The sequence below is a fragment of the Talpa occidentalis genome, unplaced genomic scaffold (genome assembly GCF_014898055.3).
Source record: "Talpa occidentalis isolate TD23 unplaced genomic scaffold, MPIMG_talOcc4v2.1 talOcc4.10, whole genome shotgun sequence".
NCBI classification, from domain to species: domain Eukaryota; kingdom Metazoa; phylum Chordata; class Mammalia; order Eulipotyphla; family Talpidae; genus Talpa; species Talpa occidentalis.
In genome coordinates this window covers 22768794-22785299 of record NW_023600993.1, presented here as the reverse complement: position 1 = coordinate 22785299, position 16506 = coordinate 22768794, and the positions used below count along the sequence as shown (strand labels likewise).

Sequence of the window (16506 nt, the reverse complement as noted above, 5' to 3'; positions counted from 1 at the left end):
CAATTGCTATATACCAGACACAGTTCTAGGCACTGGAGATACAAGATGGTGAAATTATCTACTCTCCTGGTGCTTACATTTAAATGGAAAATGATATATAATAAACAAGGAAATTAATATACAGGAAACATAAGATAGTGATAAGTCTTATGAAACCCATAGGGATAATCTAGTAGACAAACAATTGCAGTTGCAGATGTGGCAAGAACTATAATGGTAATAAAGTGAATGAAATGCTTAAATGGACGTGTGGATAGAGGAGGGCTTATTTGGTTTGAATGGTCAGGGCAACGCCCGCCGAGGCTATCTCTGAGCTGAGACCAGAATGACAGTAAACATCATGCCATGCAGGTGTCTCAGGTGAAGACACTCTAAGTAGCAGCAATAAACATCTGCAAAGTCTTAAAGTGGAAATGAGTTCTATGTGTTTAAGGAGCCAAAAGGTGTACTAAGGTGTATTAAACAAGGGAGGGTGTAGTAGGCGATGGTCAGAGAAGTGGCAGAGAACAGATCAGGTGGAGTTAGGTAGGTTATGGTAAGACCTTTGGCTTTTATCCCAAGTGTGGTTACTGGAAAAGTTTTAAGCACAAAGGAATCTGACTTCCATTGTTCAAAAGCTTTTTTTCTATTTATGTCTATTGAGGTAAAGTTGGTTTACATCATTGCATCCACTTAGGGGATGTAATGTTCAAACCTCTACAAATATATGTTTGCACACCATGACTGCACCAGCACCCCAATAATCCTCCACCACATTCCACTGAACCCCTGCTTTTCCCACTCCCCACCTCCACCCTCCCCTTCAGGTTGCTTCAGTTTTGCTATCAGATGTCTAAGGGTTTATTATTCCTTTGTCTGACTTCCATTTTAATATACCATTTTGGATGCTAGGAGAACAGAGGAATGGGGGGCAGGATGGAAGGGATGACAAGAAAAGAGTAAATGGTGGGCCTCCCCGGTGGTGCAGCAGTTGAGCGCTGGATTGCGAAGCTGCCCGCAGCTTCTGCAGCGCTGGTTCGATCCCCGGCCACTGGGTGAGGGTCCCACATGGCGCGCAGACCTCTCCTGCTGCCCACTGCTCCCCTCAGCAGTGTATTTCGTCAGTCTGCCTGTTCTGCTCCCCACTCAGGCTCTGGTAAATTATCTCACCCTCCCGTGCTTCTGACTGTACCCAGTGCTTGTATAAATAAATAAATAAATAAATCTTAAAAAAAAAAGGAAAAGAGTAAACGGGGCCAATTGGGAGGCTGCTGCAATGGTCCCAGTGAGACATGCTGGTGGTCCTCAGATGACATCAGGAGACCGCTCCAGGCAGTCCCGGCCAGTCTCCACCACAAAAGAGGCATCTGGTTTACAGGGCCTAAGAATCCAAAGTTCCTGAAAACTAAGGATTTTAAGACCTTGCAAAGGTAGCAGAAGAATTCATATTTAAGTGCTTTTTTGGTAACACTACAGGGAAACAAGAAGACAAATTTAGAATGTGGAATATTCTACTGGATAGCTGACCTGGTTTCTCCAACAAATTGGTGGCATGAAGAAAAAATAAAGGAGGAAATGCTAACAATCGTTTTAGGTTGCAAGAGACTTAAGAGGCATCACAACCAAATGTAACATATAGAACTGTTGGAATCCTAGTTTGAATAACCAATGGTAAAACGTGAATTTTGAAACAACTGGGAAATTTCTAATATGACCTGGTAATTGGATGATACTAGGGAATTATTGATAATTTTGTTAGGCATGCTAATGGCATAATGATTATGTTAAAAATGTCTATTTTTTAGAGATGCATACTTAAGCAGGTAGAGGGGGAAAAACAGCTATGTGATTGACTTGAGTTTGAGTCATCATCTTTATTTTATTGAGGATGAGTTACATCTTTTTATTCTTAAATTAGAATTACCACCCTCATTTCTCTGATTATGAGAATTATAGTGTTTAGCGATGTGCTATATACCCCAGAATTGTACTTTCTTCTGATAGAGCTGAGAGGAAAAGTGATGAGAAAAAATATGAACCAATTAAAAATTATTTATGCATTCTTCCTAAAGTCTTAAAAAATGAGTCAGGGAGAAAGGTTTACCATCATTTTTAGGGAATTGCAAATACTCACATACTCGTAATGAAAGTTAAGATAGGTTTTGATCGTTAGGCCTTCTGCCCTGGGTATTACATTTGCAGGAGACAGCTGGTGCAAGATCAGTGAAGGCTTCTTCTTTTTTTTTTTTTAAGATTTATTTTATTTATACAAGAACTTGGGTACAGGCCAGATGTGTAGGAGGGTGAAAGGATTCACCAGAGACAGAGCAGGGAACAGAACAGGCAGACTGACGAAGTACACTGCTGAGGGGAGCAGCGGGCACGGCAGGAGAGGTCTGCTCACCATGTGGGATTCTCACCAGCCAGCCGGGGTGGAACCCATGCTGCAGAGGCTGCAGACAGCTTCATAGAGCTGAGCTCAACCGCCTGCACCACCAAGGAGGCCCCTGAAAGTGGCTTCTTCCTAAATTCTATTCCAGATTTCCTACTTACAAGGAGTATTACATGTATTCTGCTTTTGCCTCTTTTTTTTCCTATTCCATTTGGAGAAACAAGGTCCATTCAGACCTTGAATTTTACATTGTAAGTGCCAATTTGGTACCAAGTACTTTCTTTGGATTAATTAAATATAACCCTAATGCATACTTAAGAGGATCGCCAAGAAAAGTTCACTTGGAGTCTAGGTCTGGGAGGTTACAAAGTTTTTCAGTTGAGGAAAAACCAAAGTCATAATATGTATTTAACTTTTTCTCGCTGTTTTGAGATAGCAACGAGAGTGTTAAGTGGAACCCTAAAAACAGTAAATGAACACAAGATGGAGTACCCAGGACTGGAATATCTTATCCTGGAAAAAACAAAAATAATGTATATCTTCTTGAAGATGATTGAAAGTTATCATTTCAAATGAATTCTGCATTATTCATAGGCCCCTGAAAATCATATCTTTATTTTTTGGTGTTAGATCTAAGATCTAATAGATGCTTTCCTAGAGGTGCATTCATTCTTTTACTATCATTCACATATTTTATTTTGATCTCTTGGGAGAGTCCTAATTATTCACTTTTTGTTTTTCTCCTTCTGAGTTCCACATTAGGAAGAATTATTTAGGATTCATAGACTTTCTGAGTTATAAAGAATCTTCAAGGACACCTAGTTAGCTTCCTGCTCCGTGCTGGAAACCTCTCTTGAAAGAATCGGTGCCTGCATGTGCCTGCACACATCCTTTGCCGGAGAAGTCACGGTTTCTTCTTCTTCCAGGGAACTCTAATAATTTTTATTCTAAAACTAATAATGCCTGCTATTAGTATCAAGCATCTTGCAATGTATAGTTATCTTCTTATATAGTTTTATTAGATCACAGCAACCTTCTAGTTACTGAATCCAATGCACATTCTTTAATTTCTGTGGATGTGTGCGACATTTTAGGCTGTATCGCCTCTATCCCGCTTGACGGTCTCCCCTGCCTTGGTTTGTTTGACTTGCTCTCCCAAGTCATTCTCAGTCTATATAGGAAGTTCTTGTCATCTGGATATCCCCTTAAGTGTCTTTGGCCCTTGACTGTGTCCATATACTCTTCCAAAAATGTTTTATCCTTATCTAGACCTTTGTTATCATTATAGTTCTCAATATACTTTTCCATCCCTGAGTTGTCCTTTGTATATAGCTTTATCTTAAAATTTTCAATTAGACTGCCAAAGGCACCTCCAATTCAACATTTCCAAAGCTGAAGTGTAGTCATTTTCCTAATCAAAATTCTACATTCATTTTTTGCTATTTAGACCGAGGATCTATCCAAACAAATGGCTTGATGTTGTCTTTATAGTCATCTCCCTTTCTGTCCTTCAAATGTGTGTTGGGTACTTACTCTGTTCCACTGCCGCAGCTGCTCCTAGTTCAGGCTACTGTCACTCCTGAGGTTGGCACTGTCTTCTTACCCATCCCCTATTTTATCTTGGACTTTACCAGCTCACTCTCCAAACTACAGCTACACTGACATTTATAAAATGAAACCTGTCTCTAGATTGGAACTTTCCAGTGACTCCACATTGCCTCTGGGATCAAGTCCAAACTCCCAAGCATGACATCTGAGGAAGCTCGTCATGAAATGACTCCCAAACTCCAATCCCAGCTTCACCTCCCTTCAGTACAGCCTGTCTTCTATTCAGTCCAAGTATTTGCCACGCCCCTCAATACATTAAATTTTACATTTGCGCTATTTTTTGCCAGGAATGTTTCTCGGATTATGAGAAATTTCTTTTGTAATGCTCATTCCATTGCTGCTTAAGTGCCTGTACCTAACTCCATTACTAGTCTCTGAGGTACTGAAGATATGCAGATAGTGCGAGTCATTTTTCTCATCCTAATGCCTGGTTCAATATCTAGAACATACAAAATTCTTCCTATTAAATGGATCATTTTGATTGCCATTCTTTAGACATGCTGTAGTTTTTAATGTCCCCCTTCAACTGTGTATGCAAATATTAACATAGTCATGTATCTCTCCTAGTACAAATTTTAATGGGGCTATTCATCAACTTGAAAAGGACATCTCTTTCTACCAATATAACCCCAAATAATAGCCATTATGCTAATGGAGTACCTGCTAGATATGGCCCTAAATATTGAAAATAATCTTCACTTGTCAAATCAACTCCTGTGGGACACACAATAGCATCTTGATTTTATAGATTAGGAAGCTGAAGTTTAGAGAATTTGACACTTATCCAAGCAAAAACCTGGTGAAGTTGGCATTCAAATCACATTCATGTGACTCCAAACTCAGGCTGTTTTTGCTACTCAGTGCTACTGTCGAGATTTTTCCATACTTTAATTAGATATTTAAAACTTATGAGCATAAAGTCAATTAAAATCCACTATTGTCCCCTTTCTCCATTTTATATTTGCATGATTGATTGTTTCAATCTATGTGCTAGATTCTACATTTATACTTATTAAAATATAGAGTGCTAGCTTTGTTTACTACTATCATTGTGATCTAATGACACTGTAAGTGAAAGAGATGAATTTTTTTTTGTGACAAGACTCAGTTTTAGATAATGAAAATGATTCCATCTTGGTAACAACTGACTTTTTTCCCAGGAGATCTTTTTTCCCATTTGTTTAGTATTCCTTCGTGGAATTGACATCAAAACACTAATTTTCTTTCTTGGGATATATCTATTTTTTCATATTTGGACATCAGGATAGTGTACATGCATCTTTTTTGCTTCTGTGCTTCTCTCTTGAGTTTCTAAGGATTATGACAATGACATTACTGCTATGTTTTTTTTTTTATGCTCTTCACTATTATTTGTCTGCTGTAGATACTTGGAAATCTTTTTATGCCTCCCAGTTATGTTATGATGTTAGAGAACATACACTGAATGTGTTCCTAAGATCTTCAAGTGGTCGGGCTTTCATTTAAGTAGGGAATTGAGTGGCACATGAATGTTTCTGCTCTGAAATTATGCATTACTGCTTTGTAACCTCTTAAAGAAAGTCATCATATTAAATACAAACTACAGAGATAAAGAGAGAAGAAAAATTCAAATATAGTCTTTGTGAATATTCAAAGAGATGTTTTCCCATCCTTTAATAATTTATATTAATTTTGGAAATGACTGTAACAAAAGTATTTTCCCAAATGGAGCATAAAATTTCCTCTAATGAAGTGTCAAGTGGATATCCCAAATTTTCAGGGGTACTGACCCCACCCATTCTAGAAGAGTCTGGACAAAAGGAATCACAGATATGTTACTTCTAAAATATTCTGATAGAAATTTACTAAAGGAAGTAAATTTAAAAGGTGACTCTAAAGGTCTAAGTACTCTCATAAAATATAGAGGAGATCGGGCAGCAAATAAAAACTAATGCAAAATGATTTATAATGTTGCCATGCAAGTGAAAAGGAATAACTGACTTAATGGTGTATTTAGTCAGGGTCCAATAAGTAGATAAAAACTGCACAGTAATTTAAAGTGGAAACGCACAGTATAAAAAATTATTAGCAGAGCATTGGAGACATGGGGATTACCTCCTGGGCGAAAAAGAGAACTGTAGAAAAAACTGAGGAATAGCAGCTATAGAGACAAACCACCACAGCTAGAATTCAGAGCACAAAAGCAAGAGTCCATGTCTCCCAGGGCTGAGCACCAGGCTTGGCTGCAGAGGGAACAATGTAACTTACTGGGTAGGAGAGGTGCACTCAGAAATCTCACTGGTGTGAGGAATTCTCTGGAAATCCACCACTGGAGTGCTGGGGGCAGGACGAAGCTTTGGAACACCCACAAGGGTGCCAGAGAAGCCAGAGGCAACACTCCCCCATAAAACTGCCTGAAAAGAGTGCTAGAAAAAGCCACTATGACTGCCTACCTGGTCCCAGTCAGCTTTGAAGTCACCCAAAGGGGTGCTCTTGGGGGGCATTTTGGGGGCCACTTCCTGCTGTCACTAATGCTCCAGAAAAGAGGCACATGAACTTCATGACCCAGGAGTTGAGCACACAGGAACCAAGAGATGCTCTTCCTTCTCAATGTCCCTCCAGCGCCCTCTGCTGACAAAGTCTGAGATTGGACCAGATGCCAAGGAGAACTATTCAGAGTTCACCTCTATTATTGCAGAACACCAAGAAAGTGTGGATTTGGAGCTGAGAGGCAATAAATCAAGTGGCATAAATGATACCTAGAAAAATAATTTTTGATATAAAGACATGAATTCCCAGAATCTTGTGACAGATCATAACTATTTTTCTTCTATGTTCTAATCATAGTTCTTTTATTTGAGAAGCTTTATTCCCATTAAATAATCAAATAATATGAAAAAGCCAGTACCTTTTATTTTCTTATTTTTTTAAGATTTATTTATTTATGCATACAAGAGCTGGGTATAGGCCAGAGATGCTGGTGGGGGGTGCGGGTGGTGGTGAGAGGTTTCACCAGAGACAGTAGGGAACAGAACAGGCAGATTGACTGAAATACACTGCTGAGGGGAGCAGCGGATGAGACAGGAGAGGTCTGCTGTGCCATGTGGGTTTCCCTCTGGCTGGCTGGGGATCGAACCCGTGCTGCAGAGGCTGCAGATTGCTTCATAGTGCGGCGCTTAACCCCTTGCGCCCCCAGGGAGGCCTGCCAGTACCTTTTATAGTAGAGAAACAAAATCAATTATTAATCGGAAATCCAAGCATAAATTGTATAGGTTTGTAATGTCTATTATAGTATCATGATTAATGTTCGTGGGAATAAAGCTGCATGACATGGAACACCATTTTGAATGACTCAGTTTTGAAGATTTGTAACTCTTTTTATTTTTTGTCAAACCTATAAATAAGCATGTTAGAAATTTAATGGGTGAAAGGATGAGCAGAACAAAAACATATCTTGTTGAGCTGGGAATGTTTCTGGGTATTCCTGTATGATTTAAAATCCATTAAAGTTAGAACTCCGTATCATACCAGTTTTGATTATAAGACATGAGAAGCTAGCTATTTTTTCCTTCTGAAATACTTTGAAACTTTATCCCTATGCTAGAACATAACTTGAACAGTTATGCAGAACTGTTATGACATTGGTAAACACCAACAAACTGGATTTTGGTAATAAAATTGAAGTCATTTCAAATGCCATCAGTGCGGGACTCCCTGGTGGCCTAGGGGTTAAGTCTTAGTGCCATCACGGCTACAGCCTGAGTTAATCCCTGGCCAAAGAGCTAACCCACATGGCACAGCAGACCTCTCCTATCTCACCCGCTACTCCCCTCAGCAGTGTATTTCAGTAGATCCACATGATATGCTTCCCACTCTGTCTCTGGTGAGTCCTCTCACCCCCTGTACCTCTAGCCCATACCCCATTTCTTCTACACAAAAATTAAAAAAAATAAATAAAAAGAAGACATCTTTAAAAAAAATACATCAGTGTGAAGAGTCAGGTGAGGGAGGTGCTGAGTAGAATGGCATGGCCCATAATCTTTCCTACAATTCTGTGTCTGATTTGTCAACTCCTAATATAATGTTTCAAATCACCTAGACAGTGAATGTAAGTCTTGTGATTTTCTTTGACATGGGACTCCATACACACTCCCTCCCTTCATTGCACATTTTTGTCCAGTGAAGATGGAAGGTGTGGTAGAAAAGATCCCCTTGTCTGTGTGGCGATGGCTAGGCTAAAGCCTGTTCTAGAATATTATCCCATGATTAATCAAATCATGTCTGATGGAAGAACATATGACTAAGTTATGGCTGTGTTAGATCAGAGTTTCTCAAACAAGCACCACACACTTTCCCTTTCAGAATCACCCCTGCTGCCTCTTAAAATGTAACTTCATTAACATTTTTTATGATGAACTTTATCAGACTCTATGAATTCCAAGAATAGGAACTGAGAATCTATGTTTTGAACAAGTCCTATTGCTGAGTCACGTCTTACTGATATTTGAGAGCTGGGAGTCCAGGGGATCTTTTTTTTTTTTTTCCCCAAGTATTGGTGTGGATCATGGCAGGGCTAGTAAATCTCAAGAATATCATGTGCTATCAGTTAAAAGATAATCTGGGATTTTGCATTTGTCGAGTATCGCAGGTAATAGAAGCTAATTTTGGCTCCTCTAAGCAGTAAAGGAAAGCTGTAAGGATATAGTGGTATACGAAATAACTTAAGGATCAGAGTTGAAGAGAGAAGAAGTAGGGCATCTCTGGACATATGTGTGTCAGGCACTGAATGATGATAGGTGCGGAGTTGAATCAGCCCAGGCATCATCATTATTATTATTATTATTATTATTATTATTATTATTATTTTCCTGATTTTGTACTCATCCCTTACCCAGAGGGAAGAGTGCCCTCTAGATATACCCAATTGAGAACAATATTTCCCAATAGACTTACCAAAAATAAAGCTGAATGGATGTCTACTTTGTCAGATTCTGATTTCTTATCAAAGTAATACAAATAGGATGGATCTTAAAGACTATACCTAAGAGTTTAATTGCATTCTAATATCAGGTTAATAAAACAATTTTTAAATTTTCTTAATCCCCAGCCTGAATATGCCAATATTTGCTTTTGGTACATTCCACCAAGCCTCAGAAAGATGGAAGAAGGACCTGAGTTCTGGGCAAAACTTAATTTGGTAAGTAACAAAGAAATTGCATTTACCCTTTTTTTTTTTTTTTTTTTATAATTTTATTGTTATATTCCCCATACAATTGCAGCCCCCCATTCTGACCCCAATCCTCCCCTCCCGCCCCCGCCCCCTAAAAGTGTCTCTGGTTCATAGTTTTTTGTTGATTTTGATTTTCACTTTCTTATAGTTATTCATTTTCCTGGTCCCTTATTTAAGTTTTCTAGATTCCTGCTATGAGTGAGACCATCCGGTATTTTTCTTTTTCTTTTTGGCTTATTTCGCTGAGCATGATCCCTTCCAGCGCCATCCATGTTGCTGCAAATTGCATGTGTTTATCTTTTTTGAATGCTGAGTAATATTCCATGGTATATATGTACCACATCTTCTTGATCCAGTCATCTATTTTTGGGCATTTGGGTTGTTTCCAAAGCTTAGCTATTGTAAACAGTGCTGCTATAAACATAGGGGTGCAGGTGTTCTTTGGAATGGATGTTTCTGTGTCCTTTGGGTAAATACCTAGGAGTGGAATTGCTGGATCATATGGAAGCTCTATGTTTAGTAGGTCCAGAAATCTCCACACAGCTCTCCACAGTGGTTGGACCAGTTTGCACTCCCACCAACAGTGCAGAAGAGTTCCTTTTTCTCCACACCCTCGCCAGCATTTGTTGTTGCTAGTTTTTTTAATATGTGCCATTCTCACTGGTGTAAGATGGTATCTCATGGTAGTTTTGATTTGCATTTCCCTGATGGCAAGTGATGTTGAACATTTTTTCATATGCCTGTTGGCCATTTGCATTTCCTCTTCAGAGAAGTTTCTTTTTAGCTCTTCTGCCCATTTTTTGACTGGATTATTTTCTTTGTTGTTGCTGAGTCTCATCAGCTCTTTGCAGATTTTTGTGATCAGTCCTTTATCATTAGTGTTGGGTGCAAAAATGTTCTCCCAGTTGGTGGGGTTTCTCTTTGTTTTTGTTATTGTCTCTTTTGCTGTGCAGAAGCTCTTTAATTTGATGTAGTCCCAGCTGTTTATCTTTGCCTTCACTATCACTGCTTTGGGTGATGTGTATGTAAAGATGTCTTTGATGTGCAGATCACGTAGTGTTTCGCCTATATTTCCTTCTATATATTTTATGGTTTCAGGTCTTATGTCTAGTTCTTTAATCCATTTTGAGTTGATTTTTGTGTATGGTGTGAGGTAGTGGTCAAGCTTCATTCTTTTGCATGTAGCGACCCAGTTTTCCCAGCACCATTTATTGAACAAACTTTCTTTGCTCCAATGCATAGTCTTTGCTCCTTTGTCAAAGATTAGTTGACCATAAATCTGTGGATTTATTTCTGGATTTTCTATTCGATTCCATTGGTCTGTATGTCTGTTCTTGTTCCAATACCATGCAGTTTTGATGATTATGGCTTTGTAGTATAGTTTGAAGTCTGGGAGTGTAATGCCTCCATTCCCTTCTTTTTTTTTCAGGAGAGCTTTGGCTATTCGGGGTTTTTTGTGATTCCATATGAATTTCATCAATAATTGTTCTATTTCTTTGAAGAATGACATTGAAATTTTGATTGGAATAGCATTGAATCTGTATATTGCTTTTGGAAGGATGGCCATTTTAATAATGTTTATTCTTCCAATCCACGAGCAGGGGATGTCTCTCCATTTCTTTGTGTCTTCTTCTATTTCTTTTAACAGTGTTTTATAGTTTTCTTTGTATAGGTCCTTTATCTCTTTTGTTAGATTTATTCCCAAATATTTGATTTTTTTTGTTTCAATAACAAAAGGGATGTTTTTTTTATTTCTTCTTCTTCAGATTTATTGTTTGTGTATAGGAAGGCTACTGACTTTTGCGTGTTGATTTTGTATCCTGCCACTTTACTGAACTGATTGATGAGTTGAATTAGCTTTTCTGTGGAGTTTTTGGGGTTCTCTATGTATAATATCATATCGTCTGCAAATAGTGATAGTTTGACTTCTTCTTTTCCTATTTGGATTCCTTGGATGTCTTTCTCTTGTCTTATTGCCCTGGCTAGGACTTCCAGTATTATATTGAAAAGCAGTGGTGAGAGTGGACATCCTTGTCTTGTTCCAGATCTTAATGGAATTGCTTTCAGCTTTTCACCATTGAGAATGATGCTGGCTGTTGGCTTGTCATAGATGGCCTTTATGATGTTGAGGTATGTTCCTTGTATCCCAAGAATTTCAAGGGATTTTATCATGAATGGGTGTTGCACTTTGTCGAAAGCTTTCTCAGCATCTATTGATATTATCATATGGTTTTTATATTTCTTTTTGTTGATGTGTTGGATAACGTTGATTGATTTTCGGATGTTAAACCATCCTTGTGCCCCTGGAATGAATCCTACTTGGTCGTGGTGAATTATCTTATGGATACATTGTTGGATTCTGATGGCTAAAATTTTATTGAGGATTTTTGCATCAGTGTTCATTAGGGAGATTGGCCTGTAGTTTTCCTTTTTAGTGTTGTCCTTGTTCGGTTTTGGTATTAGTGTAATGTTGGCTTCATAGAATGTGTTTGGTATTGTCCCTTCCTTCTCAATTTTTTGGAAGAGTTTGTGAAGGATAGGCACTAATTCGTCTCTGAATGTTTGGTAGAATTCATTTGTAAATCCATCAGGTCCTGGGCTTTTGTTTTTGGGGAGGTTTTTGATTACCATTTCAATTTCGCTAATTGTAATTGGTCTGTTTAGGTGTTCTATTTCTTCTTTATCTAGCTTTGGGTGATTGTAGAGTTGTAGGAATTTGTCCATCTCCTCTAGATTATTAAACTTATTTCCATATAACTGTTCATAGTAGTTACTGATTATTCTTTTGATTTCTGCTGTGTCCGTTGTGATTTCTCTCTTTCATTGATGATCCTGTTTATTTGTGCTTTCTCCCTTTTTCCTTTGTGAGCCTGGCTAGGGGTTTGTCTATTTTATTGATTTTTTCAAAGAACCAGCTCTTGGTTTCATTGATCTTTGGATTGTTTTTTAGTTTCAATTCATTTATTTCTGCTTTGGTTTTATTATTTCTTTTCTTCTACTGGTTTTGGGGTTTTTTTGTTGTTCTTTTTCTAGATCTTTGAGCTTCGAGATTAGGTTGTTTCTTTGAGTTCTTTCTTGTTTCTTGATGTGAGCTTCTATTGCTATATATTTTCCTCTTATTACTGCTTTTGCTGCATCCCATACATTTAGGATATTGGTGTCCTCCTTGTCGTTCAATTCAAAAATTTTTTAATTTCTTCTTTGATCTCCTCATTAGTCCAGTGGTCTTCCAGTAGTGTGGTTTTTAATCTCCATGAGGTAGGAAAGTTCCTTGCCTTCTTTTTATGGTTTAGTTCTAGTTTGATGCCTTCATGGTCAGAAAAGATGGTTGGTATGATTTCAATCTTGGTGTATCTGTTGATGTTTGTCTTGTGCCCCAGTATGTGATCGATCCTGGAGAATGATCCGTGTGCGCTTGAGAAAAATGTGTACTCCGTTTTTTTGGGGTTTAGTGTTCTATAGATGTCTGTTAAGCCCAATTGCTCTAGGTCCTTATTTAGAGCTTTGGTTTCTTTACTTATTTTTGTCTTGTTGATCTATCCATTGTTGATAGTGGTGTGTTGAAGTCTCCCACTACGTATGTGTTTTCTCTGATGTCTGTTTTCAGAGAAGACAACAGTTGTCTGATATATTTTGGTGCTCCTTCGTTTGGTGAGTATATGTTAATGAGTGTTATTTCTTCTTGAAGTATTGTCCCCTTGATCATAATGTAGTGACCATTGGGGTCTCTTTTTATCTTTTTGAGTTTGAAATCTGTTTTATCTGATATAAGTATAGCTGTTCCTGCTTTCTTTTTTGGCCCATTTGCTTGTAGGATTGTTTTCCATCCTTTGACTTTGAGCCTATTTTTATCTTTTGTAGCTAAATGTGTTTCCTGGAGACAGCAAAAGGTTGGGTTTTGTTTCTTAATCCAGGCTGCAACTCTGTGTCTTTTTATTGAAGAGTTTAGTCCATTTACATTTAGAGTTAATATTGATATGTTAACATCTGTATTTGCCATTGTGTTTGTCTTTCCTTTGATTTTATTTATTTATTCTTTTAATAACTTTTTTTTTTTGGCCTTCTTTCATTGTTATTCGTCCCTCTGAGGTTCTGGATTTAGGACTCCTTGTAGTATTTTTTGGAGTGGGGGTTTAGTTGCAATGAAATTCCGGAGTTTCTGTTTGTCTGGGAAGGTCCATATTCTTTCTTCAAAGAGGAAGGAGAGCTTTGCGGGATAGAGTATTCTTGGTTGGCATCTGTTTTCTTGGAGTCTGTTGACTATGTCCCTCCACTCTCTCCTTGCCCGTAGTGTTTCTTCGGAGAAGTCTGATGTCAGCCTGATTGGCTTTCCTTTGAATGTTATCTGTTTCTTCCCTCTTGCCAGCTTCATTATTTTTTCCTTGTCCTGGATTCTTGGGAGCTTTACTATTATGTGTCTTGCTGTATTTTTTCTTTCGTCGTGGAAGTTTGGTGTTCTTCTTGCTTCTTGTATATCAATTTTCAGCTCCTTCTTCACATTTGGGAAGTTCTCTTCAATTATCTCTTTGAATATTTTCTCTGTTCCTACTTCTCTCTCCTCTCCTTCTGGTATTCCTATAACTCTTATATTTCCTTTCCTCATGGAGTCAGATAGTTCCCGAAGTCTTTCTTCATTCTTTTTCCTTCGTACTTCTCTTTCCTTTTCTGTTTTGGTTCTTTTTATTTCTGTGTCTTCAAGAGCACTTATTCGTTCTTCCATTTCATCAATTCTGCTTTCATTGCTTTTCCCAGAATTCTTTAGTTCTTCCACTAATTCTTTGATCTCCTGCATTTCTTTTACTTCCCTCTTTAGGGACTCAATTTCATTCTTCTGATCGTTGATTATTTTTCCCTTATCATTGTTTTCCTTTATGACTTCTGTCAGTTTTTTAATCACGGCAATTTTAAATTCTCTTTCTGGAAGGCTCAGAAGTTCTTCCAAGTTACTGTCGTTGCCATCTGGGGGCTGGTTTTCTTTTTGTGGTGTGCTTTTTCTCTGGAGAGTTGCTAGGTTGCGTGTGGTTCTTCTCCTCCCTACTGTCTGTTGCATTTACCCTTTTGATGAAATAGATTCACTGTCCTTTATCTCTCAATACTATAAATAAGTCTGTACTTGCAGGAGTCTCTTAAAGATCCAGAGGGGTCAATCCTAGTATATCAAAAAATAATGACATGCCAAAGAGTTGTAAGCATTGCTAGCAGTCAACATATTAACATTCTTGGGATACACACAAATTTAAAATAATTGTGCTATTGTGAGATAATTATGGAATTTATTAGAAGTTCTCATTCACAGTTCACTTCAGAAAATATAACCTGGTAATGGGACTCAAGATTAGAGTTGTGTGATGAATAGCTTCTCCTTTTAACTCTGCCAGGGCATATCTGTGACTGTATCACCTCACTTGGATATAATGTTTAAAGTCTAAATCTGGTATCCTTTATGAGTGGAGACTTTCTGTTTTCTCACCAACAAAGACCCTGCATCTTAAGCCCAAGGGACTTACGTGATAAAAAAGAAAAGAGAGGTCAGCAGTGGGTTTCATCTGATCATTGGACAAAATGTTCTTGAAAGTGTCTTTTGCACACATCTGGTGAGGGCTAATCATCCAGAGTGAGAAGCCTCAGGGTGCAGGGACTGCTTGTGTCTCACCTGCACCTCTCTTAGCATGGTCCTGCCAGTTAAAGTCCTGCCTTGGACCCAGATATCAGTCTCATGAGTCAACATGCTTTGATCCCACCTCCCCCGAAGGAACATAAAGAGTATATTGAAGTGAACCAGTGGAAGCTCCCCTGGGGATTCTGTGGCCATGACATGTAGACTGAGAGTTCACAATGGGTCGGTGCCATCAAAGCCAGGTGACCCTCCACCTTGGTATCTTCTCCCTCAAAGCACAGTTACCGCCATGGCCCTGGTTAGTAAAAGCTTCCACCTGACACTCCCTCCCTCCCTCCAGGGGGAAATCAATGAGAGTTTCAACACTTTTTCAAGGTGATAGCCCTTCTATTTGCCCTGTAGAAGAAAAGGCAAACTCCCCTGTCAGGCAAGCAACCAACATTTACTGAGTGCTCACTGTGCTGTGCACTGGAGATACATCAAAAAGACTTGGTCCCTGCCCTTGAGAAGCTCGCTTGTAGGGAGACAAATGAGCACAGAGATAATCACAGTGTAACTAGGAGGTGCTTGGATGGACATGAACTCTGTTTGCAGTGAAAGCAGAAAGAAAGGAAATCTATCCCAGTGTGTGTGACACTACTCTGAGCCTTGAACAATAAGTGGATGCCAGTCAGGGGACAACTATAAAGCAGTGGATTCCAGGAAGAATTACAGCGTGATGACAGAGAGGTGAAGAAAGAAGGCAATGATTGGGAGACCACAGGGAAACAAAGGGGCAGTGATGGGAGGGGAGACAGAGCAGCAGGCACAGGGCAGGTTATAGGGTCGCCCATGAAATTGTGCCACAACCTAATTAAGAAAAGAGGAAAGACAGGGTCTTTAAGCCATAGCCCCGCAAAACATCACCTGCAGCATCTCCTTTTAGCCTCAGGTCATTTTCTATTTATTCATAGTTTATTAAGCCTGTGCAAGGTCGCATAATAGCTACCCACTATATAAATATTCTACCTCTTGTCAAATCTGGGATCAGGCAGCAAAGCCAGGGAGAGATGGATGATGGTATCTGCGCCTTTGCTAGACCAGCCTTTCATTACCCATTTCAGGCAGTTAGCACAGCCCTCGGGATTGGTCTTGCATTTTTGTCACACAATGCAAATAAGAAAGTGCTTAAGAATACATTTCAGATGGTAAGTAACCCATAAAAAGAAATAAGCACTGGACAATGTGAGAATTTAATGGTGAGGTTTCTGGGGACATTTTCCATTCTAATGGAATGCAACTGACATTTTTTGGTGGAGTGGAAAGTAATTGCTTAGAGTTGAGAAAGATACATTTGCTTTTTTTTCCCCCTCACTTTTCAATTGTTAAGAAACCCAACGAAGAATGTGATATTTATGTTTTACTGACTCAGACTGCTGCACAGACACAGGTTGGGATAACTAAATAGCCCCATTACATTTAGGGATATTTTTTACTCTTCCTTTATTGAAAAAACTGTTTACGTTATTCTCAGGAATTAAATACTGCAGAATTCACTTTTCATCTTAATTGGAAATTGAATGGGATCAGGATATTCTGGTCTACCCCAGTATTTAACAACATTATCCTGTTACCCTGTGCTTCTCCCTTAATTTTTCTGGTTCCTCCTCCTTGCTCCATCTCAGATACTATTTTAATTGTTATGGTTGCATCTGATTAGTA

The 16506-nt window shown here is 38.7% G+C and overlaps 1 protein-coding gene across 1 annotated transcript in view; it reads left to right on the top strand.

The window, feature by feature from the left end:
- Positions 1 to 16506, top strand: part of GADL1 (glutamate decarboxylase like 1) — a 219772-nt gene that overhangs the window by 157308 nt on the left and 45958 nt on the right. The window contains exon 14 of the mRNA XM_037519952.2: positions 9066 to 9155. Within this exon, the coding sequence (XP_037375849.1) occupies positions 9066 to 9155 (90 nt within the window). The remainder of the gene's footprint in view (positions 1 to 9065; positions 9156 to 16506) is intronic.